Source organism: Entelurus aequoreus, linkage group LG28, assembly GCF_033978785.1.
Source record: "Entelurus aequoreus isolate RoL-2023_Sb linkage group LG28, RoL_Eaeq_v1.1, whole genome shotgun sequence".
Lineage (NCBI taxonomy): Eukaryota > Metazoa > Chordata > Actinopteri > Syngnathiformes > Syngnathidae > Entelurus > Entelurus aequoreus.
In genome coordinates, this window is record NC_084758.1 from 2,826,580 (window position 1) to 2,852,684 (window position 26,105).

The 26,105-nt window shown below is 38.0% G+C and overlaps 2 protein-coding genes across 2 annotated transcripts in view; one reads left to right on the top strand and one right to left on the bottom strand.

Annotated features, from left to right (window-relative positions):
- LOC133644883 (rod cGMP-specific 3',5'-cyclic phosphodiesterase subunit alpha-like) overlaps positions 1-26,105 on the bottom strand; it is a 100,990-nt gene that overhangs the window by 46,193 nt on the left and 28,692 nt on the right. The window lies entirely within an intron of this gene.
- On the top strand, positions 1,697-24,395 carry LOC133644994 (sulfate transporter-like). Its single transcript, XM_062039781.1, has 5 exons — positions 1,697-1,786; positions 15,561-16,168; positions 18,236-18,526; positions 20,234-20,682; positions 20,780-24,395. Exons 2-5 carry the CDS (start codon positions 15,575-15,577, stop codon positions 21,630-21,632), a joined length of 2,187 nt encoding a protein of 728 aa, XP_061895765.1. The 5' UTR covers positions 1,697-1,786; positions 15,561-15,574; the 3' UTR covers positions 21,633-24,395.

A 26,105-nucleotide genomic window follows, 5' to 3' on the forward strand; every position in this document is an offset into this window, starting at 1 on the left:
TCTATGTTTGTACAGTGAATGTATATGTACATGTATGTGTATATGTATGTTTGTACATTGAATGCATATGTACAGTATGTGTATGTGTGTGTTTGTACAGTGAATGTATATGTACAGTATGTGTATATGTATGTTTGTACAGTGAATGTATATGTACATGCATGTGTATATGTATGTTTGTACATGTACAGTATGTGTACGTGTATGTTTGTAAAGTGAATGTATATGTACAGTATGTGTACGTCTATGTTTGTACAGTGAATGTATATGTACATGTATGTGTATATGTATGTTTGTACATTGAATGCATATGTACAGTATGTGTATGTGTGTGTTTGTACAGTGAATGTATATGTACAGTATGTGTATATGTATGTTTGTACAGTGAATGTATATGTACATGCATGTGTATATGTATGTTTGTACATGTACAGTATGTGTACGTGTATGTTTGTACAGTGAATGTATATGTACAGTATGTGTATATGTATGTTTGTACAGTGAATGTATATGTACAGTATGTGTATATGTATGTTTGTACAGTGAATGTATATGTACATGTATGTGTGTATTTTCAAACAATAACATATCTATCTAAGAAAAAACAACAGTAAAAATGTAAGAAAAAAAGAGCAAAAAGAGCAAAAAAATACTTAGAAAAACTTGAAATGTTTAAACTAATAATTAATGATAATATACTTAGTCACATATAACACAAAGTTTTGTCAATAAATATGCATCAAATCTGTTTTTATGTATTTTTTTAATAAATGATCAAAATGGCCCTTCCATACTTGACTTTTCAGTATATTTAGACACCTCTTGATCTAAAGTATTCGAAGCTCTCAAAATAAAATAAAAATATACTGAAATATAAACAGTTTAGTTAGTTTAATTTTTTTTTTAAATAATACAAATTTATGAATGAATTAGAAAAATTACAACAATTCTAATAAACATTGTTAAAAGTGTAACTCCACATTATTTTTTTTGCAAGGCAGAATTTTTGACACGCTAGGTTACGCCGTTACACAATCGTATTATTATGGGCCTGCTGCAATGCATGTTTATGTTGAAGTATTTGGCAGATGCTTTTATCCAAAGCGACATACATCAAAAATACAATACAACAATGACTGTAAACATGATCATCTAAGGGAAGAATGTAATAGAAAATATCAATACAAAGTGTCAAGACAGAATAAACTCAGCAACAGAGATACAGTCTATAAGATGTATAGATATCTAATGTATTCACACATTGTTTATGTAGCATGTATATATAACCTCATCACATTGTTTCTTCCACTTCAAAATAGCTGACCCTTCTCTGGGATTATACTCCCAGTTTTGATCTGGTCACTTATAGAAGAATATTCTATTACTGTTAAGCAAACTATGAATAATAAAACATGTGTCCTTTATCATAGCTACACGTATGACAAAAAAGCGCGTGAAAATCAGTGGTATTCAGTGAGTTAAAATGAATTAAATGCGCTGACAGTTCAAATGAATTGCACTGATTGGAGCGGATCACCACTCCAAGATGGCGGCCCCGCGTCTCGTCAGCGCCAGTAGGCAGTAGCGCTCCATGCTGTCTACCCTTACAAGATGTCTACGGTCGGCCATCTTGGACTCGCTCACGTGACGCGCCATGTGTCACGTCGGCAGGTGACGTCATCACGCAGGGGGCGCTCCGCGGTGTCTCCGGTGAGGAAGTGGAGCAGAATGAAAGTAAATAAGTTCTCCCTCCGCTTGTGAAGTGTCGCCAGCGAGTCGAGCTCAGGTCAGTGACTTGCACGCAAACCTTTTACAACATCGACGCCTGTCAAAAGTGCCACATTGGCTGCGTGGGTTTGACACGTTGAAGACTTGTTGACAAAGGCGCGCATTCATGCTGTGAGAGAGTTAGTTGTGACGTCATCGTCCGATCTCCAACAGTCTATTTTTACTGACTTACTTTTTTTCAACCAACTGTTAAATGTAGCGAGCTGCAGTGAATAGTAATGGCGTTTTTGCTTGATGTACATTAGGAAATAAACGTGTGGGTGAAAATGAGGATATAGTTATGTTAAATTAATTTAATCAGGCTACATTTGGGACCTCAGCAGGATTTTATGTGGGGGCCCCTCCTTTTCCATTACGAAATGTGTTCACACTTTATATATGTCAACGATTTGTATGTCATTTGGTTCATGTTTTGTATTAAAACCAATTAATGGGACCTTCCTTGTTAAATAATAATGCAAATTATACATTTTACATTATTAAAACATAAATCTATCATTTGTCCTAGCTCAAATCTTACCGGGATTCGAACCCAGTTCACCTGCCTTGCTCATGTGCGGGTGGGAAGTGGCTAGGGATAGGTTTGCGGTAAACAAATCATATTCAGTCATTCATTAATTGACATTTTTTAATATCTGCTCCTCTACGCCAAACGAGGCCACTCACAGCTCGTGTTCTGCTTGAGGGGCCACATTTTGCTGGGCGATATTTTCACCTAGAAATGATTGCTCATAAACAATATTATTGTCAGCATTATTTGTAATGATAATACATCATAATAATGCAAGTATACCCTTTTAAATGCAAGCAACTTGTATTTCTCTTATATTTTAACATTGGAGTTTAAATGTAAACGTTTAAAGACCCAGGGTAAATAAAACAAACAAATAGCATATTTTCCGGACTATAGAGCACACCGTATATAAGCTACGCCAGGGGTCACCAACGCGGGCACCAGGTAGCCCGTAAGGACCAGATGAGTAGCCCGCTGGTCTGTTCTAAAAATAGCTCAAATAGCAGCACTTACCAGTGAGCTGCCTCTATTTTTTAAATTGTATTTATTTACTAACAAGCTGGTCTCGCTTTGCCCGACATTTTTAATTCTAAGAGAGACAAAACTCAAATAGAAGTTGAAAATCCAAGAAAATATTTTAAAGACTTGGTCTTCACTTGTTTAAATAAATTCATTATTTTTTTTACTTTGCTTCTTATAACTTTCAGAAAGACAATTTTAGAGAAAAAATACAATCTTAAAAAGGATTTTAGGATTTTTAAACACATATACCTTTTTACCTTTTAAAGTCCTTCCTCTTCTTTCCTGACAATTTAAATCAATGTTCAAGTAAAAAAAAATGTTTTATTGTAAAGAATAATAAATACATTTTAATTTAATTCTTCATTTTAGCTTCTGTTTTTTCGACGAAGAATATTTGTGAAATATTTCTTCAAACTTATTATGATTAAAATTCAAAAAAATTATTCTGGCAAATCTAAAAAATCTGTAGAATCAAATTTAAATCTTATTTCAAAGTCTTTTTAATTTCTTTCAAAATTTTTGTTCTGGAAAACCTAGAATAAATAATGATTTGTCTGTTAGAAATATAGCTTGGTCCAATTTCTTATATATTCTAACAAAGTGTAGATTGGATTTTAACCTATTTAAAACATGTCATCAAAATTCTAAAATTAATCTTAATCAGTAAAAATGACTAATGATGTTCCATAACAAGATTCGAATTAGCTAGATTTTCTCGGGGTTTTTTCGGTTGAATTTTGAATTTTAAAGAGTCGAAATTGAAAATAAACTATGTTTCAAAATTTAATTGTAATTTTTTTGGTGTTTTCTCCTCTTTTAAACCGTTAAATTAAGTCTAAATATCATTAATTATTAATAATAACATAGAGTTAAAGGTAAATTGAGCAAATTGGCTATTTCTGGCAATTTATTTAAGTGTGTATCAAACTGGTAGCCCTTCGCATTAATCACTACCCAAGAAGTAGCTCTTGGTTTCAAAAAGGTTGGTGACCCCTGAGCTACGCCCTCTAAATTTTAGAAGAAAATATTTTTTTCCATATAGTAGCCGCGCCGGACTATGAGTCGCACATTATACATGTTGAGTTATTTACACAGAAATATGTTTTAAATGTTTATTTACATACCTTAGTTGTTTCGTGTCTGTAACACGGCAGTACAACGGCTGATCAAACAAAACAGAAGTCATGGCCATGGACCCACTAGCTGTTTAAGCTAGCTCTCCAATCAGGTAAACCAGGGATGTCCAAAGTGCGGCCCGGGGGCCATTTGCGGCCCACAGGTATTTTTTTAACGGCCCATTTTAAAATACGATTAAAAAAATTAAAAACATAAAAACCAAACAGGTGAAATGTAACAAGAAAATGTTGCAATGTTTACTCTCATAACACAAAGCTGCCATGCAGGCTGTTTCTTTCTTTAAAAAAAAAATAATGAATGAAACTCAATGTTATTATGAATTATTGACCTATCCAATGCTCCAATTACGTCACATTAAATATTGCACTTTGAGATATTTTTTGGGGAAAATGTTGCATATTTTGTGTTTGCCATATAAAAAATTGAGCTTTTTTAAAAAAATTTTTTTTTAAAGAAGGGCCTAAAACGAACAAACAAAAAACATCAACTAAAATACAACTTATAATTGACGGATAGATCTGAAGTTGATCTCAAGATTATTGTGTTAAAAGTAAACAGTAAAAAAAATGTATAATTTATTTTTTAACACTTTAATGAGTAGGACCCTTTCGGTTCTCCAATAATTTTTGTGTGATTTGTTTTTAAGTGTCATCGCTCAAAAAATAATAATGAATTAAAATCAATGGTGGTATGAGTTATTAAATGATAAATAAATGATATTGACCTTTTTAAGGCTCCAATTATTATATAATCTCAAATATTCCACTTAAAATGTTATTGGGTGAAAATATTGCATATTTTGTGTTTTTTCCATAAAAAAACAGGGTTTTCTTGGACAAAAAGAGCATACGACTTAAATCTTTAAAAACGTTATATTAACAGACAGACCTAATGTTGATCTATGGATTTAAAACTTCAATAATAATAAAAATAATAATACTGAATAATGACACATTTTTAATTTTTTTTTTAACAAAACCCTTTGGGGTCCCCGGGATCAAGCCTGAGTGGAGGCCTAAATGTATACTTTTTATACATATATTGTATTGGTTTTTAAAATAAAAAAATATCAAAATGGCCCCCGCTTGCTTTGATTTTTCAGTGTGCGGCCCTCAGTGGAAAAAGTTTGGACACCCCTGAGCTAAACAGACTCACGTTTTGGTGTATTTACTGAGGAATTAGTGAAAGTGAAACAATGGAAACATTGTAAGTTAATAACACTAACACAGACACTCGTAAACGTGTTCGTATATTAGCCAATGCTAAAGATGCCAGCTTCATTACATTACGGTTGCACTTGCAAACGTGCATGACAACACTCATGTGACGGTTTAGTGAGTATGAATTGTTTTAGTTGTATTGTAAAACTTACCAACGTTGCTTGGAGTGATGAATGAAGATTCCCTACGAGGAGAAACGCTATGGACGTCTAGAAGACGGAACAGCACTGGTACTTCCGGTTGAAAGCTCAGTCTAAACAACAGGGCAATGCAGCACCTGCAGTGAGCAAACTCTTCCAAAAGATGGCGACATCGCATAAGCAGTGACACACCTATTTAGTGTCTTTGCTTGGTTTTTTTTACAATTTGCATAATGGCTGTCAGTGAAGAAAAATCCATAAATGATCTGCACCGTTTTATATTCCGCAGGGTACAAAGTGTAGGAAAAGAGTAGCGGCTTATATTTGACGGTAACACAAATAAAAATATTCTCTGTCTGTTAGCAAAAGTTAAATAAAAATCACAGCCATAAGCAATTGAATGTGTTCTGTCTCTGCTAAATGTACAAAAACCAAAACAATAAAGTTATTGTGACCAAAATGATCATTATTATTGCGGTAACGTTGAATGTGCTCTGAAAGTACTCAACACTAAACTAAACTCGGTTAACCACATTTGTATTTTTTAATAACTAACATAGATAAAAATGCAATATACTTTCTTGTCAGAGGAAACATTTTGAAAAATATTGTCCTGGCTTCATAAGGGCCATATTGTATTTATTTCTGTGTTTAAATATGATTATCTTCTTCCATTTGAATTTGTTTTAGAATATAAATATTTTTCAATAAATGCAAATTGGGAGATCACTTCCGGTTTCTGTGACAGTTTCAAGGTGACACTGGAGGTCATAACGACCAAAGATGTTATGTTCGATGTGAGTACTGTATCTTAGCTGTTTAGACAATAATGTGCTTACACACCTTTAGATTGGGGTAGGATGTTTCTTAACGGGGAAAGACGTTAATGTCTTACGTTTTCATGTTAGCATTTGAGCTAATGCTAGTTGGTCCATCATTCTACCCAGTGTTTGCCATAAACTGCCAAGATACCTGGGGCGGCGGGGGCGTGGCTATGGGCGTGGTCAACATGCCATCATCGAGTAATTTGCATAATTTACTACAATGATGTGATTTTCTCTAAAAAGGCTCAAAAAATGTATACTTACTAATTAATAATAACAGTTTTGTTTTAAACGTCCATCCATTCATCCATCTTACAATATAATTACAACACTTTATGTACATATTTATATACAGATTTGAACAATAAGTTATTCACTGAAATATATTTATTAATTGTGGTTCTTACAAAAAATATATCTTATAAAATATAAAAGCTAAAATGTCTCTTAAAGCTCTGCCCCTTTAATTAGTGCATACTAAATAATTTAACTTTAGCCTACTACTACAAGCATATTATTTACCAGCAACATAAAGTGAAACAGAGGCAGAGGTGTCCTGCCACAGTCAGTAACAAATAAACAGAAAACAGTAGTGGTCAAATACAAATAAGGCAACAAGAGAAGTATCCTACACTTCTCTTTTGTAAAGTAAATGTGAACAGCCGATATGGGCATCTACATCAACTATATGATTTGCCTGAGAAGCTGGACAGGACACCAAAAAAATAAAAAATAAAATTAAATAAATAAATAAAAATATTTTTTTATTTTATTTGTGGCGGACGCAATTATTTCGTGGCGGGCCGCCACAAATAAATGAATGTGTGGGAAACACTGCTACCGATGTGCGGTTACCAATCACTATTGGGTAACGTAAACAGGCACGCACGTGACGACTATCGAGTCTGGCAAAGTTAATTTACTTTAATCCGGTCAAGAATATGTCTTTAAAAAGTCTTTCTAAAAATGAGCGCCCGTTTGTCTGTAGGTTGTGAGTTCAAACCCCGGCCGAGTCATACCAAAGACTATAAAAATTGGAGCCATTACCTCCCTGTTTGGCACTCAGCATGAAGGCTTGGAATTGGGGGTTAAATCACCAAAAATGATTCCCGGGCGTGGCCACCGCTGCTGCCCACTACTCCCCTCACCTCCCAGGGGGTGATCAAGGGTGATGGGTCATAATTTCGCCACACCTAGTGTGTGTGTGTGTGACTATCATGGGTACTTTAACTTTAACTTTGTGTACTTTCCTGGATGTTTGTACTACATTTGTGTTATTCCGTGTTGATATTTGCTCTGGCAAAGTGTCACCAGTACAAAGTAGGAGGTCATGTAATATGACCACTTGAAACTCCACATGTTTTCTTTCAGGCGGGGAGCTTCCACTAGATCAGGGGTCACCAACCTTTTTGAAAGCAAGAGCTACTTCTTGGGTAGTGATTCATGCGAATTTGATACACACTTCAATAAATTGCCAGAAATAGCCAATTTGCTCAATTCACCTTTAACTCTGTTATTATTAATAATTAATGATATTTACACTTAATTGAACGGTTTAAAAGAGGAGAAAACACGAAAAAAATGAAAATTAAATTTTGAAACATAGTTTATCTTCAATTTCGACTCTTTAAAATTCAAAATTCAACCGAAAAAAAAGAAGAGAAAAACTAGCTAATTCGAATCTTTTTGAAAAAATTAAAAAAAGAACTTACGGAACATCATTAGTAATTTTTCCTGATTAAGATTAATTTTAGAATTTTGATGACATGTTTTAAATAGGTTAAAATCCAATCTACACTTTGTTAGAATATATAACAAATTGGACCAAGCTATATTTCTAACAAAGACAAATCATTATTTCTTCTAGATTTTCCAGAACAAAATTTTAAAAAAAATTCAAAAGACTTTGAAATAACATTTAAATTTGATTCTACAGATTTTCTAGATTTGCCAGAATAATTTTTTAAATTTTAATCATAACAAGTTTGAAGAAATATTTCACAAATATTCTTCGTCGAAAAAACAGAAGCTAAAATGAAGAATTAAATGAAAATGTATTTATTATTCTTTACAATAAAAAAATCTAATTTACTTGAACATTGATTTAAATTGGCAGGAAAGAAGAGGAAGGAATTTAAAAGGTAAAAAGGTATATGTGTTTAAAAATCCTAAAAAATCATTTTTAAGGTTGTATTTTTTCTCTAAAATTGTCTTTCTGAAAGTTATAAGAAGCAAAGTAAAAAAAAAAAAAGAATTTATTTAAAGTGAAGACCAAGTCTTTCAAATATTTTCTTGGATTTTCAAATTCTATTTGAGTTTTGTCTCTCTTAGAATTAAAAATGTCGAGCAAATCGAGACCAGCTTGCTAGTAAATAAATAACATTTAAAAAATAGAGGCAGCTCACTGGTAAGTGCTGCTATTTGAGCTATTTTTAGAACAGGCCAGCGGGCTACTCATCTGGTCCTTACGGGCTACCTGGTTCCCGCGTTGGTGACCCCTGCACTAGTTAGTACAAGCAGCCAGTTGTGTGAAGCGTAACCACGGCCTCCTCGCTTTAACCCTTCAGTCACCCTTCACCAAAAAGACATTTGAAATGTTCTGCATTTTTGTTCTCCTTCTCGCAGCGAAGCACGAGTGCTAACCACTGATCCACCGTGTACCGAAACCTGACCTCAAATATTGCACTTTAAAGAAAGTGTTCACAAAAATATTCCATCATTTTTGTATTTTCTCATTATTTCTTAAGAACATTTTTTTAATCAATAACATTTTACCGTATCCGTGGGTAGGTCTGAAGCTGCTGAAAGATTTGAAGTGTTTAAAGTTGAAAAAATAAACATATATATGCGACTTACTTTTAGGATTCTGTCCATTTTTCGGCCAAAGTGAGATGGTGTGACTTCTTGGTCAAACTGGAATTACCTCATATATTTTGTCTTCTTCCCATTATAAATACATGTGTGTATGAAAAAAAAACATAAAAATATATAAAAACGCTATATCTATGGATAGGTCTGATGCTGTTGAAAAAAATGTAAAGCGTTTAAAAGTTAAAAATAATATATGACTTACTTGTAACATTTTTTGAGCATGTTCGTTTTTTGTAAAACAATGTATTGTTCCAAAAATAATAATGCATTAAAATCAGTGTTGTTTGAATTATTGACCTATTAAAGACTGTAATTACCTCATCTAAAGTATTCCACTTTGCAACTCGTCTTTTGGAAAATATTGCATATTTTGTTTTTCCTATAATAATAATAATAATACATATACTGTATAGACACACATAAATAAATATATATATATATATATATATATATATATATATATATATATATATATATATATATATATATATATATATATATATATATTAGGGCTGCAACAACTAATCGACTAAATCGATTAAAATCGATTATAAAAATAGTTGGCAATTAATTTAGTCATCGATTCGTTGGATCTATGCTATGCGCATGCGCAGAGGCAGATTTTTGTTTTTTTTAATTAACCTTTATTTATAAACTGCAACATGTACAAACAGCTGAGAAACAATAATCAAAATAAGTATGGCGCCAGTATGCTGATTTTTTTCCAATAAAATACTGGAAAGGATAGAAATGTAGTTTGTCTCTTTTATCCGATTATTAATTGATTAATCGAAGTAATAATCGACAGATTAATCGATTATCAAATTAATCGTTAGTTGCAGCCCTAATATATATATATATATATATATATATATATATATATATATATATATATATATATATATATATATATATATATATATATATATATATATATATATATATATATATATACATACATACAACAGTAAAAAAAAAACATAAAACGTGTATAAAATCATTATATCTATGGATAGGGCTGAAGCTGAAAAGAACATTTAAAGAGTTTGAAATTTAAAAAAAAAAAAAAAAAAAAGACCTACTGATAAGTGTGTCCGTTTTTCGGCTAAGAAGGGATAGTGTGAGTTTTTGGTAAAAACTGTCGTTCTTCCAAAAATAATAATGCATCAAAATCAGAGTTGTTATGAATTACTGACCTATTAAAGGCTGTAATTACCTCATCTAAAGTATTCCACTTTGCAACTCGTCTTTTGGAAAATATTGCATATTTTGTTTTTCCTATAATAATAATAATAATAATAATACATATACTGTATAGACACACATAAATAAATAAATAAATATATGTATATATATATATATATATATATATATATATATATATATATATATATATATATATATATATATATATATATATATATTAGGGCTGCAACAACTAATCGACTAAATCGATTAAAATCTATTATAAAAATAGTTGGCAATTAATTTAGTCATCGATTCGTTGGATCTATGCTATGCGCATGCGCAGAGGCAATTTTTTATTTTTTTAATTAACCTTTATTTATAAACTGCACCATGTACAAACAGCTGAGAAACAATTATCAAAATAAGTATGGCGCCGGTATGCTGATTTTTTTTCAATAAAATACTGGAAAGGATAGAAATGTAGTTTGTCTCTTTTATCCGATTATTAATTGATTAATCGAAGTAATAATCGACAGATTAATCGATTATCAAATTAATCGTTAGTTGCAGCCCTAATATATATATATATATATATATACATACAACAGTAAAAAAAAACATAAAACGTGTATAAAATCATTATATCTATGGATAGGTCTGAAGCTGAAAAGAACATTTAAAGAGTTTGAAATTAAAAAAAAAAAAAAAAAAAAAAGACCTACTGATAAGTGTGTCCGTTTTTCAGCTAAGAAGGGATAGTGTGAGTTTTTGGTAAAAACTGTTGTTCTTCCAAAAATAATAATGCATCAAAATCAGAGTTGTAAAATCAGGCTGTAATTACCTCATCTGAAGTATTCCACTTTGCAACTTTTTTTTGGAAGATATTGCATATTTTGTGTTCCCTATAATATATATAAAGTTCAAAGAACACAATATATGAAAGTTAAATAAAAAAAATATATGACTTACTAATAAAACTTTTTTAAGCGCGTCAGTTGTTTGGCTCAGAAGTGATAGTGTGAGGTTTTGGTAAAAAACTGTCATTGTTCCAAAAATAAAAATGCATCAAAATCAGTGTTGTTATGAATGATTGACATATTAAAGGCTGTAATTACCTCATCTAAAGTATACCACTTTGCAAGTTATTTTATATTGTGTTTTTCAACATTACAAATATGTAAAACTGTATATCTATGGACAGGTCTGAAGCTGGTGAAGAATTTAAAACATTGAAAGTTAAAAATAATATATGACTCATTCAGAACACTTTTTTGAGGCTTGACGTAGTTTTGAACTAAGTAAACTTGAGGGTTAAACGGTCAAATGGAGCTAGTTTTTATGAAGCTGAACGAAGATGAGACTACGTTTCCACGGCAACAACCTTGCTGTCTTACACAATTTCCTTATGCAGTTGTAAAAATGAAGGGCCACAAGCAGGCTGAGGGTCTTGTAGTGTGCATGCCAGCCCACTAGATGGCTGAGGGTCTTGTAGTGTGCATGCCAGCCCACTAGATGGCAGTGTAGCTATACTTCTTAACATCTTTCAGTCTTTAAATACCTTTATCTTCTTCCGTTCTAGTTTGTAAAGTTGTTTTTTTAACGATGAAGGCAAAAAGTGTGTTGTCCGCTTCACTTCCTGTTAATGTGACATCACGTGATGTCACTTCCTGTTGTATAAAGTCAAGATCAATCACTCTGTGCTAATAGAGCACAGGACGTGGGTTCAATGTACACAATGACATATCTTAGTGGATCGGACAGTAATGTTTTCATAAAAGTTTAGATTTAAGTTCAATGTTTTCATGTTAGCATTTAAGCTAGCTAGCCAGCTAGTGCTAACTTTTTTTCTCCAGTCCGTGAGTTTATGGAAGTGCAGTTATCCATCAACATTTAACAATCATTTTCATTCAAACCTGTAATCCTCACCGTTGGGACTTTTACCATAAATACCGTTTATCGTTAAATCCCGACAAATACTACTGTATACTGTACACATTATTACAGGATACTGGAGTAAGCATACTTGTGTTTAAATGGCAATGAATGGCTACCAAATTCGGTGTTTTTATAGTTACCAAATCACCAAATTGACTCAGCACTACCGAGTACCAATGCATGTAATATCAAGCATAGCAATAGCAAACAAGGATAACTAAGCCAGGGTGTCAGAACTGTGGCCAGTAGCTATCTTTTTAACAATCATTAGCATTAGCATATTAGCATGCTTTTTTTTTTTTTTTTTTTACAAATTTTGCAGGTATACAACTCAGCGTCAAATTTTTTCTTACTTGACGAATGATACCTGTCAGCATGCTAATGTTAGTATGCTACCTTTTTTGTCGTTTTACACCTCAATCACATTTTGGTACTTGATGCATGCTGACATTAGCAGGCTAGCATTGTAAACTTTCAGGTACACACCTCAGAGTAATATATGTTTTGGTACCGTATTTTCCGCACTATAAGGCGCACCTAAAAACCTCCAGTTTTCTTAAAAACTGACAGTGCGCCTTATAATCCGGTGCGCCTTATATATGGACCAATATTGAGCCACAACAGGTCTCGTAACTACGGGATGCATAACGTAACCCCAGCCTCTACTGTAGCGTCGATTCTATGCGCCTTATAATGCGGTGCACCTTATATTGCGGTGCGCCTTATATACGAACAGTTTTAAAACAGGCCATTCATTGAAGGTGCGCCTTATAATCCGGTGCGCCTTATAGTGCGGAAAATACGGTACTTGACGCATGTTAGTTTGAAATTGAACAATGCTAGCATTAGCATGCTATATTGTTTAGCTAATTTAGCAGGTATACACCTCCCTGTCATATATTTTGCTATTTTTACTAATGCTAACTATAAGCATTCTATTGCTATCGTACTGTTAGCATGCTAGCCTTTTTTTCTCATATTTTACTGTCTGGCCAGAGTGCTAACTGTTAGCATTTCAGTTCAGCTTCGGCTCTTCAACATTCCTATGAAATTTCTAATGAAATTAAATTTTCGAGTTCTTTAAAAAAAAAAATCTACAGCTGGTTTTGAAGGTTCAAACTATGCTCCAATGAGGCGAGAGTACCCGTAGTTTGCTGGAGGCGGATACTGGTGAGCAAATCAAGCGCTCTTTGTCTTTCTGTAACCTAGGTGTGTCCTAAGTGCAGCCCTCCGGGGCCATTAGTAGCTATTTTTTTAACGGCCTGCGGCACAATTGTTAGCATGCCAGCTATTTTGCCAGTACACACCTCAGCGTCAAATGGGTTGTTACTTAACCAATGATACCTGTTAGCATTTTAACGTTAGAATGCCAGCTTTTTTTTTTAAGCAAATTTAATAAGTACACACCTCAGTCATATGTTAGTACTTTGTATGCTAACATTTTAAACAAATTTGTACAGTGAACACATCAGAGTAATATATTTTAGTACTTAACGCATGTTACAGTTAGCAATTTAGCAAATTTTTTAGCTAATTTAGTGACATATATTTTGGTATTTCACTGATACGAACTGTAAGCATGCTATTGTCAGCATGCTAGCTTTTTAGGCTCATATTTGTGACTTGGCGCTATCTGGCCAGCATGCTAACTGTTAGCATTTCAGTTCAGCTTTGGCTCTTCAGCCTTCTCAAAAATGTCCGACTAAAATTTTATTTGCTAGTTCTTTGAAAACAATCTATATATTGTACTGGTTTTACAGGCGAAAACGACCAAAAGGCCCCCGCATCCTTTGATTTGTCAGTCTGTGGCCCTCAGTTGAAAAAGTTTGGGCACCCCTGCTCTAAGTAGTATTAAGTTCAATCATTTAAATTGTATTATTAAACAAATGAACATATACCACAACAAGGACACACAAAATAGGGAAAATTGATACCATCTAGTACAGACACGGATTCCCAGGTACCAGAAATGGGTACCGTATCGGTTCAAATATGAATTCTCAATAAATGTACACTCTGAAGAAAGAACCATGGCACACACCTCATTATTCAATACAGCATATCAATCATTCCCAGAGTTTAATTTGAGGTAAAAACTTCGGGAAAGGCTCTTTTCTATTTCAGCTTCATTTTTATGACCTCACAAACTGGAGAAAAGTTGAGCCATGGACTCAGTACAAGATCTTGTAGAACGTCTAATTCAGGGTAAGCATACGGGCGCACAACAAATAGATTCACATTTGAAACGCGATTTCTTACTCCTTAAATAAAATAGTGAACATACTAGACAACTTGTCTTTTAGTAGTAAGTAAACAAACAAAGACTCCTAATTAGTCTGCTGACGTATGCAGTAACATATTGTGTCATTTATACACCTATTATTTTGTACACATTATAAAGAAGAAACTGTAAAAAATGATTATTAATCCACTTGTTCATTTACTGTTAATATCTGCTTATTTTCTCTTTTAACATGTTCTATCTACACTTCTGTTCAAATGTAATAATCACTTATTCTTCTCTTCTTTGATACTTGACATAGTTTTGGATGATACCACACATTTAGGTATGGATCCGATACCAAGTAGTTACAGGATCATACATTGGTCATATTCAAAGTCCTCATGTGTCCAGGGACATAAACACTTACTTTATAAACATAATATATACATTTAAAAAAACCGAAAGATGTTGTTGTGATGTCAAAAAATATCGACGTAATCATAGTAGTATCGATTAGGTACGTGCCTGTACTTGGTATCATTACAGTGGATGTCAGGTGTCGATCCACCAGTGGCGTTTGTTTACATTGTGATGCCGGTAAGCTACAGTGTGTTGTGAAGCATGTTTACGTATTCCTCGTCCTCCAGTGATAATGTGCATGAAAGAAACTTACTTTATTTGTCGTCATGTTTTCACAGTTCTCCAATAGATACTTTTGTGTCGCTCCAATCCTCCTTTTCCTCCCGCGCCCGGCCGCTCACTGTTAAAGACAACAGATGATTAGATCAGCACGTACCACCTGCGCAATCTTAATCATCTGCCAGCTGTGTCTCGCCGTCCGCACATGCCACGCCCCCGTCTGACGGCGCTCTGTTTTCAGCACCTTGGACAGAGGCGGTGACCTTTTCTCCTGCAAGCGCGCTGATCACATTCCCTTTCCACACATACATACACAGTATATATATCATTTGTATTATATATGTATATTTTTATGCCATGTTAATGCAACCAGAATGACATTTTCTAACCGGTAACATTTAGAATCTTCCCACAAATAATGAAACACTGGCAGTATAAATAATTGAGGTACTATAGAAATATAAATCATCTGTTCTGTGATCAAGCCGTGGCCCTCATAAAATGTTTGTGAAGTGTCACATTTTAAGGCTCTCAACTGACGACTTGTGTTGACCTTAGAGCGGAGCCGGACGATGCATCATGGAGACGCGTCAGAGGACAAGGCCGAGGGCGAGCAGCACCGGCCGCTCATGCTGGAAAGAGTGGAGGGTGGAACATCTCCCGGCTGTTGGACTGCGGCGTCACGGCGGCTGAAGAAGCACTGCTCGTGCTCGCCACAGAAGGTCAAGGCCAAGATCCTGGACTTCCTTCCCATCCTAAAATGGCTGCCACACTACCAGCTGAAAGACTGGATCCTGGGCGACGTCATGTCCGGACTCATTGTGGGAGTCCTGTTGGTCCCCCAGTCCATCGCCTACTCCTTGCTGGCTGGTCAGGACCCCATCTATGGGCTCTACACCTCCTTCTTCTCCTCCATCATCTACACGCTCCTCGGCACCTCCAGGCACATCTCTGTGGGCATTTTTGGGGTTCTGTGCCTGCTGGTGGGCCAGGTGGTGGACAGGGAGCTGGCGTTGGCAGGTTACCTTGCAGAGGACATCAGCACCAACAACAGCGCCGCCCTCCTGGCGGCGCCTGGGAACGGCAGCGCCATGTCGCAGTGTGACCGGAGCTGCTACGCCATCGCCGTGGGGGCGACGGTCACGTTCACCGCGGGGATTTACCAGGTACGGCCGTGGTCAAGAGTCACTTCCTGCTTACTGTTCCACCTTGGTCAAGCGTCACTTCCTGTTTACTGTTCCACCTTGGTCAAGCGTCACTTCCTGTTTACTGTTCCACCTTGGTCAAGCGTCACTTCCTGTTTACTGTTCCACCTTGGTCATGCTTCACTTACTGTTTACTGTTTTACATTGGTCATGCTTCACTTCCTGTTTACTGTTCCACCTTGATCGAGCATCACTTCCTGTTTACCACTTCCTGTTTACTGTTCCACCTTGGTCATGCTTCACTTCCTGTTTACTGTTCCACCTTGGTCATGCTTCACTTCCTGTTTACTGTTCCACCTTGATCGAGCATCACTTCCTGTTTACTGTTCCACCTTGATCGAGCATCACTTCCTGTTTACCACTTCCTGTTTACTGTTCCACCTTGGTCATGCTTCACTTCCTGTTTACTGTTCCACCTTGGTCATGCTTCACTTCCTGTTTACTGTTCCACCTTGATCGAGCATCACTTCCTGTTTACCACTTCCTGTTTACTGTTCCACCTTGGTCATGCTTCACTTCCTGTTTACTGTTCCACCTTGGTCATGCTTCACTTCCTGTTTACTGTTCCACCTTGATCGAGCATCACTTCCTGTTTACTGTTCCACCTTGGTCATGCTTCACTTACTGTTTACTGTTCCACCTTGGTCATGCTTCACTTCCTGTTTACTGTTCCACCTTGATCGAGCATCACTTCCTGTTTACTGTTCCACCTTGGTCATGCTTCACTTACTGTTTACTGTTCCACCTTGGTCATGCTTCACTTCCTGTTTACTGTTCCACCTTGATCGAGCATCACTTCCTGTTTACCACTTCCTGTTTACTGTTCCACCTTGGTCATGCTTCACTTACTGTTTACTGTTCCACCTTGGTCATGCTTCACTTCCTGTTTACTGTTCCACCTTGATCGAGCATCACTTCCTGTTTACTGTTCCACCTTGGTCATGCTTCACTTACTGTTTACTGTTCCACCTTGGTCATGCTTCATTTCCTGTTTACTGTTCCACCTTAATCGAGCATCACTTCCTGTTTACCACTTCCTGTTTACTGTTCCACCTTGATCGAGCGTCACTTCCTGTTTACTGTTCCACCTTGATCGAGCGTCACTTCCTGTTTACCACTTTCTGTTTACTGTTCCACCTTGATCGAGCGTCACTTCCTGTTTACTGTTCCACCTTGGTCGAGCGTCACTTCCTGTTTACCACTTTCTGTTTACTGTTCCACCTTGATCGAGCGTCACTTCCTGTTTACTGTTCCACCTTGGTCGAGCGTCACTTCCTGTTTACCACTTTTTGTTTACTGTTCCACCTTGATCGAGCGTCACTTCCTGTTTACTGTTCCACCTTGGTCGAGCGTCACTTCCTGTTTACCACTTTCTGTTTACTGTTCCACCTTGATTGAGTGTCACTTCCTGTTTACTGTTCCACCTTGGTCAAGCAGCACTTCCTGTTTGCCACTTCCTGTTTACTGTTCCACCTTTGTCGAGCGTCACTTCTTGTTCACTGTTCCACCTTGGTCAGGCGTCATTTCCTGTTTACTGTTCCACCTTGGTCAAGCGTCACTTCCTGTTTACTGTTCCACCTTGGTTGAGCGTCACTTCCTGTTTACCACTTACTGTATATGGTTCCACCTTGGTCGAGCGTCACTTCCTGTTTACCACTTGCTGTTTACTGTTCCACATTGGTCAAGCGTCACTTCCTGTTTACTGTTCCACCTTGGTCGAGTGTCACTTCCTGTTTACCACTTTGTTTACTGTTCCACCTTGGTCGAGCGTCACTTCATGTTTACTGTTCTACCTTGGTCGAGCGTCACTTCCTGTTTACCACTTTCTGTTTACTGTTCCACCTTGATCGAGCGTCACTTCCTGTTTACTGTTCCACCTTGGTCGAGCGTCACTTCCTGTTTACTGTTCTACCTTGGTCGAGCGTCACTTCCTGTTTACTGTTCCACCTTGATCGAGCGTCACTTCCTGTTTACTGTTCCACCTTGGTCGAGCGTAACTTCCTGTTTACCTCTGGTCATCTCCTTCAGGTGCTGATGGCTGTTTTCCAGGTGGGCTTCATCTCGGTCTACCTGTCCAACCCCCTCCTCAGCGGCTTCGCCACCGGAGCCTCCCTGACCATCCTCACCTCCCAGGTCAAGTACCTCCTGGGCCTGAAGCTCCGCAGGCCCCAGGGCTGGTTCACGCTGATCAAGACCTGGTTGGGTCTGCTGGCCAACGTGGGCCAGACCAACCTGTGTGACCTGCTGACCAGCCTGGTGTGTCTGCTGCTGCTGGTGCCCACCAAGGAGCTCAACTACCGCTTCAAGGCCAAGTTGAAGGTAAAAGGAAGTGCGGCTACTCCTTGGTCACCATGTTGGTAGTTATAGTTAACACTTCCCCCTCTTTAAGAGCAGATGTTGGTAGTTATAGTTAACACTTCCCCCACTTTAAGAGCAGACGTTGGTAGTTATAGTTAACACTTCCCCCTCTTTAAGTGCAGATGTTGGTAGTTATAGTTAACACTTCCCCCACTTTAAGAGCAGACGTTGGTGGTTATAGTTAACACTTCCCCCACTTTAAGAGCAGATGTTGGTAGTTATAGTTAACACTTCCCCCTCTTTAAGAGCAGATGTTGGTAGTTATAGTTAACACTTCCCCCACTTTAAGAGCAGATGTTGGTAGTTATAGTTAACACTTCCCCCTCTTTAAGAGCAGATGTTGGTAGTTATAGTTAACACTTCCCCCTCTTTAAGAGCAGATGTTGGTAGTTATAGTTAACACTTCCCCCTCTTTAAGAGCAGATGTTGGTAGTTATAGTTAACACTTCCCCCTCTTTAAGAGCAGATGTTGGTAGTTATAGTTAACACTTCCCCCTCTTTAAGAGCAGATGTTGGTAGTTATAGTTAACACTTCCCCCACTTTAAGAGCAGATGTTGGTAGTTATAGTTAACACTTCCCCCTCTTTAAGAGCAGATGTTGGTAGTTATAGTTAACACTTCCCCCACTTTAAGAGCAGATGTTGGTAGTTATAGTTAACACTTCCCCCACTTTAAGAGCAGATGTTGGTAGTTATAGTTAACACTTCCCCCACTTTAAGAGCAGATGTTGGTAGTTATAGTTAACACTTCCCCCACTTTAAGAGCAGACATTGGTAGTTATAGTTAACACTTCCCCCACTTTAAGAGCAGACGTTGGTAGTTATAGTTAACACTTCCCCCACTTTAAGAGCAGACGTTGGTAGTTATAGTTCACACTTCCCCCACTTTAAGAGCAGATGTTGGTAGTTATAGTTAACACTTCCCCCACTTTAAGAGCAGATGTTGGTAGTTATAGTTAACACTTCCCCCACTTTAAGAGCAGATGTTGGTAGTTATAGTTAACACTTCCCCCTCTTTAAGAGCAGATGTTGGTAGTTATAGTTAACACTTCCCCCTCTTTAAGAGCAGATGTTGGTAGTTATAGTTAACACTTCCCCCTCTTTAAGAGCAGATGTTGGTAGTTATAGTTAACACTTCCCCCACTTTAAGAGCAGATGTTGGTAGTTATAGTTAACACTTCCCCCTCTTTAAGAGCAGATGTTGGTAGTTATAGTTAACACTTCCCCCACTTTAAGAGCAGATGTTGGTAGTTATAGTTAACACTTCCCCCACTTTAAGAGCAGATGTTGGTAGTTATAGTTAACACTTCCCCCACTTTAAGAGCAGATGTTGGTAGTTATAGTTAACACTTCCCCCACTTTAAGAGCAGATGTTGGTAGTTATAGTTAACACTTCCCCCACTTTAAGAGCAGATGTTGGTGGTTATAGTTAACACTTCCCCCACTTTAAGAGCAGATGTTGGTAGTTATAGTTAACACTTTAAGAGCAGATGTTGGTAGTTATAGTTAACACTTTAAGAGCAGATGTTGGTGGTTATAGTGAGCCCAGAATCCAAGATGTCACAGGAAGTAGCCTTCTTGCTGACAAACTTGAAACAAATCAAGCACACTTACTGCTTCAGTTTTCTTTCACTTTCAGTCTGGTTTTGACTTCCTGTTCCTTCTTCAGGCTCCAATCCCCTTTGAGCTCTTTGTGGTCATAATCGCCACACTGGCGTCTCATTTCGGCCGTTTCCACGTGGACTACGGCTCAGAGGTGGCCGGGGAGATCCCCACGGGCTTCCTGCCGCCGCAGATGCCGACGTGGTCCCTCATCCCCAACGTGGCGGTGGACGCCTTCTCCATGGCGCTGGTGGGCTTCGCCATCACGGTGTCGCTGTCGGAGATGTTCGCCAAGAAGCACGGCTACCAAGTGGACGCCAACCAGGAGTTGTACGCCATCGGCTTCTGCAACGTCCTGCCGTCGTTCTTCAGCTGCTTCACCACCAGCGCCGCCCTGACCAAAACGCTGGTCAAGGAGTCGACGGGCTGCCAGACTCAGGTGTCCGGGCTGGTCAGCGCCGTGGTCCTGCTGCTGGTGCTGCTGGTCATCGCGCCGCTCTTCTATTCCCTCCAGAAGTGAGTCTCGCGTGAGAGGAAAAGAGGGGGGGGTCACAAAACACATTCTAAAAAGGCTCTACTCTAAAAGTTGTCCTGTGCTTTCTTCCGGGTCTAGGTGCGTGCTCGCCGTCATCATCGTGGTCAACCTCCGCGGCGCTCTGCGGAAGTTCGCCGAGGTGCCCGGCATGTGGCGCGCCAACCGGGTGGACGCCTCCATCTGGTTGATCACCATGGCGACCTCGGCGCTGGTCAACACGGAGCTGGGTCTCCTGGTGGGGGTACTGGTGTCCGCCTTCAGCGTGCTGGTGCGAACCCAGCGCGCGCAGGTGCTGGAGCTGGGCCGCGCCCCCGGCAGGGACCACTACGAGGTCCTGGCCTCGTACCAAGGCCTGCACACCCACCCGGGAGTGGCCGTGGTCAGATACCCCGCCCCCGTTTACTACGCCAACCAGACTCTGTTCAGGAAGTCTTTGTACCGCCGCGTGGGGCTGGACCCCGTGGAGGAGAAGACTCGCCGCGTCAAGTTTGAGAAGAAGTCCAAAGACAAGGAAGGAGTCCAGGACGCTTTGCGCTCGGAAGACGGCGAGAGTGCCGCCAGTGTCACTTTGAGGCTGGACAAGAAATCTCAGTGCGCTTTACGCGGATTAGTGCTGGACTGCAGCGCCATCTTGTTCCTCGACGGCGTCGGTGTCAACGCCCTGAAGGAAGTACGCCAGGATTACGCCGAGCTCGGGGTCACGGTGGTCCTGGCTCAGTGCAACACCGCCGTCCTGGACGCTCTTCAGCGAGGGGGATACATCCCGGAGAGGGACGACGGGGTGGTTTTTTTCACCATCGCAGACGCCGTCCATCACGTGCAGCACGCGTCCACGCCAAATGTGCAGCACGCCTCCACGCCAAATGTGCAGCACGCGTCCACGCCAAATGTGCAGCACGCGTCCACGCCAAATGGCGACGCCGGACACTGAGGTCGACTGATGATGTGTTTACAAATGCAGAAGCAGTTACTGAAAGTGGCAAATTATTCACCAACTTTATTCTTTTACAATCACAAATAAGTCCTGGTTCAAAGTCAAGAATACTTTTTTTTAAATTCTACATATGCAGTAACTATTTTTGCAATACTTTTTATACGCACCTTTTGTATGGGAGAGTTTTCCAAAAAACTGGAACGATGTCATTTCCGTGGAAAATTTGCAGAAATGCTGAAGAGCCAAAGTGGAATATAAATGCTAACAGTCAAGTAACAAACATGAGAAAAAAGAGGCTAGCATGCTAGTGTTAGCATGCTAGCTTCTTTTGCCATTGTGCCGGGCCCAAATGTACATTGGTAAACCTCACACTCTGACAACCTTAAGAGCAGCGCAAGTTACCGAGTTGCTAGCTCAGGCTTTTAGCTCGGTACCTAGCACGCTCCTCTTTCACGCCGGACGACCCAGGTTTAGTCCCGGGCGGAACATAAAAGCAGGGTGCCGTGACCCGGACCAGAGTGAGGTTTTAGGGGGTGAGTTTAACGAATGCCAAATGTACGTTGGTAAACATCACTCCCTTAAGAGCAGTGCAAGTTATCGGGTTGCTAGCCCAGGCTTTTAGCTTAATAGATAGCACGCTCATTTCTGATGCCGGACGAACAGAAAAGCAGGGACTGAACCGGGCGGGTTACAACGGTGCCGTGACCCGGACCAGAGTGGGGTTTTAGGGGGTGAGTGTAACGAATGCCAGCCAGTGAGCCCGGCCCAAATGTACGTTGGTAAACCTCACTTCCTGACAACCTTAAGAGCAGCGCAAGTTACAGAGTTGCTAGCTCAGGCTTTTAACTTGGTACCTAGCACGCTCCTCTTTCACGCCGGACGACCCAGGTTTAGTCCCGGGCGGAATATAAAAACAGGGTGCCGTGACCCGGACCAGAGTGAGGTTTTAGGGGGTGAGTTTAACGAATGCCAGCCAGTGAGCCCGGCCAAAATGTACGTTGGTAAACATCACTCCCTTAAGAGCAGTGCAAGTTACCAGGTTGCTAGCCCAGGCTTTTAGCTCGGTAGCTAGCACGCTCGTCTCCGATGCCGGACGAACCAAGGTTTAGTCCTGAGCGGAAGATAAAAACAAGGACTGAACCGGGCGGGTTACAACGGTGCCGTGACCCGGACCAGAGTGAGGTTTTAGGGGGTGAGTTTAACGGATGCCAGCCAGTGTTCCAGGCCCAAATGTACGTTGGTAAACCTCACACTCTGACATCCTTAAGAGCAGTGCAAGTTACCGGGTTTCTAGCCCAGGCTTTTAGCTTAATAGCTAGCGCGCTCATTTCTGATGCCGGACGAAGATAAAAACAAGGACTGAACCGGGTGGGTTACAAAGGTCCTGTGACCCGGACCAGAGTGAGGTTTTAGGGGGTGAGTTTAACGGATGCCAGCCAGTGTTCCAGGCCCAAATGTACGTTGGTAAACCTCACACTCTGACATCCTTAAGAGCAGTGCAAGTTACCGGGTTTCTAGCTCAGGCTTTTAGCTTAATAGCTAGCGCGCTCATTTCTGATGCTGGACGAACAGAAAAGCAGGGACTGAACCGGGTGGGTTACAACGGTGCCGTGACCCGGACCAGAGTGAGGTTTTAGGGGGTGAGTGTAACGAATGCCAGCCAGTGAGCCCAGCCCAAATGTACGTTGGTAAACCTCACTTCCTGACAACCTTAAGAGCAGTGCTTGTTACCGGGTTGACACCCCAGGCTTTTTGCTTAGTAGCTAGCACGCTCTTTCACGCCGGACGACCCAGGTTTAGTCCCGGGCAGAGCAGAAAAGTAGGGACAGAACCAGGCGGGTTGCATCTGTAGCAAACGGAATGTTCCGTAGCAAAACAGCAATAATGAATACATGTATATATTAGGTGGTTAGTGAATCCACTACATTTCTACAGTTACTCCACAGGCCGGCGGTATTTCCCCGCTGCGACCTTTGTAGAACGCCAAACGTGTTACTGACGTGCTTATGCCGAAATGAGGGATTATAGTTTATGAACCTTGCATGCAGTAGTGGGAGTTGTGCGGGTGTCATGTCAGTTTTAGTGTGTCCGCACCTCGTGATACTTGGCAAACACGGGAGGGAGCGGAGCAAAGGTCCCGTCCAGGCAAAGCATCCGCCTCTTTATTGGTTTTGTTGGATGTACAACCGCTGGATGGGGAATATCCACGCAAGCGTCCATGTCAATCATTAATCATGCAAATGTCATGAAGACGTTTGTTTCTGCAACCAAACTTGACGTGTGAAACTACCTCACTCAGTCAAACATGCTGGGGGTTTTTTTATGTGCTACGAGCCCATTGTTGTTGTTTAATCTGTCCGTCAAGATGGTTGATGTCAAAGGTTAATTAGCACATGCCCCTCGCCCCCTGTCACGTTTGTGTTCTAGTAGAGGTGGAGGAAATCATCCATTTTTGCATGCATCGCAATTCAGACACGGAGGATTATAAAATGGCTTAGTAAAAGTCAATAATCGATTAAATAAATGTAAATAAAGCAATGTAGACTGTTCTAAAATTTGGCTGACTGCACCTCACCAAGAGATCCCAGCAGCTCCTTTATTTTAGGGCACTCATGTTACAGTTTTTGAACACATTTTCATTAATTTAATTAATGCAAGAACTAATTTAACTCTTATTACAAATGCACTGTTTGTTTAAAGTTGCAAGTGATAAATACTTACTTAGTGAAACCAAAAGAAATGTAAAACTGCATCAACACACACACACATATATATATATATATATATATATATATATATATATATATATATATATATATATATATATATATATATATATATATATATATATATATATATATATATATATATATATATATATATAAGGGCTGCAACTAACGATTAATTTGATAATCAATTAATCTGTCGATTATTACTTCGATTAATCGATTAATAATCGGATAAAATAGACAACCTACATTTCTACCCTATCCAGTATTTTATTGGGAAAAAACAGCATACTGGCACCATACTTATTTTGATTATTGTTTCTTAGCTGTTTGTAAATGTTGCAGTTTATAAATAAAGGTTTATTAAAAAATAAAACAAAAATGTATTAAAAAAACAAAAAACAAAACTGCGCATAGCTTAGATCCAACGAATCGATGACTAAATTAATCGGCATCTATTTTAATAGTCGATTTTAATCGATTAGTTGTTGCAGCCCTAATATATATATATATATATATATATATATATATATATATATATATATATATATATATATATATATATATTAATTAGCTGCAACAACTAATCGATTAAAATCGATTATTAAAATCGATTTTAATAATCAATTTTAATCGATTAGTTGTTGCAGCCCTAATATATATATATATATATATATATATGTGTATATATATATATATGTGTATATATATATATATATATATATATATATATATATATATATATATATATATATATATATATATATATATATATATATATATATAAGGGCTGCAACAACTAATCGATTAAAATTGATTATTAAAATCGATTTTAATCGATTAGTTGTTGCAGCCCTAATATATATATATATATATATATATATATATATATATATATATATATATATATATATATATATATATATATATATATATATATATATTAGGGCTGCAACAACTAATCGATTAAAATCGATTATTAAAATAGATGCCGATTAATTTAGTCATCGATTAGTTGGATCTAAGCTATGCGCAGTTTTGTTTTTTGTTTTTTAATACATTTTATTTTATTTTTTAATAAACCTTTATTTATAAACTGCAACATTTACAAACAGCTAAGAAACAATAATCAAAATAAGTATGGTGCCAGTATGCTGTTTTTTTCCCAATAAAATACTGGATAGGGTAGAAATGTAGGTTGTCTCTTTTATCCGATTATTAATCGATTAATCGAAGTAATAATCGACAGATTAATCGATTATCAAATTAATCGTTAGTTGCAGCCCTTATATATATATATATATATATATATATATATATATATATATATATATATATATATATATATATATATATATATATATATATATATATATATATATATATATATATATATATATATATATATGCATCAATAATCGATTTTTAATCTAATTTTAGCCCCTGAAAGGTGATGGAATGGTGAGGTAGCCAAAATTCCCACCTCTACAAATGAGATCACAGCCTACGTCAGAGCAAGAACCCTATTGTTTTTCTAAGCCTATTGTACGTCAACCCCTGAAATGGAGCCATATCTCATGCTGATTGGGGTGAAAAGTTAAGATCCACACCAAGGCAAGAACCCCATTGATTTCGACTTCTGTCTGACTTGTGGTTTTTCAACTTTTTTTGGTCAGTTGTGTTTTTTATTCTGTATTTTTCTGTCTTTGAGCAGATGTCGGTCACAGTTATTTGTTTGCGA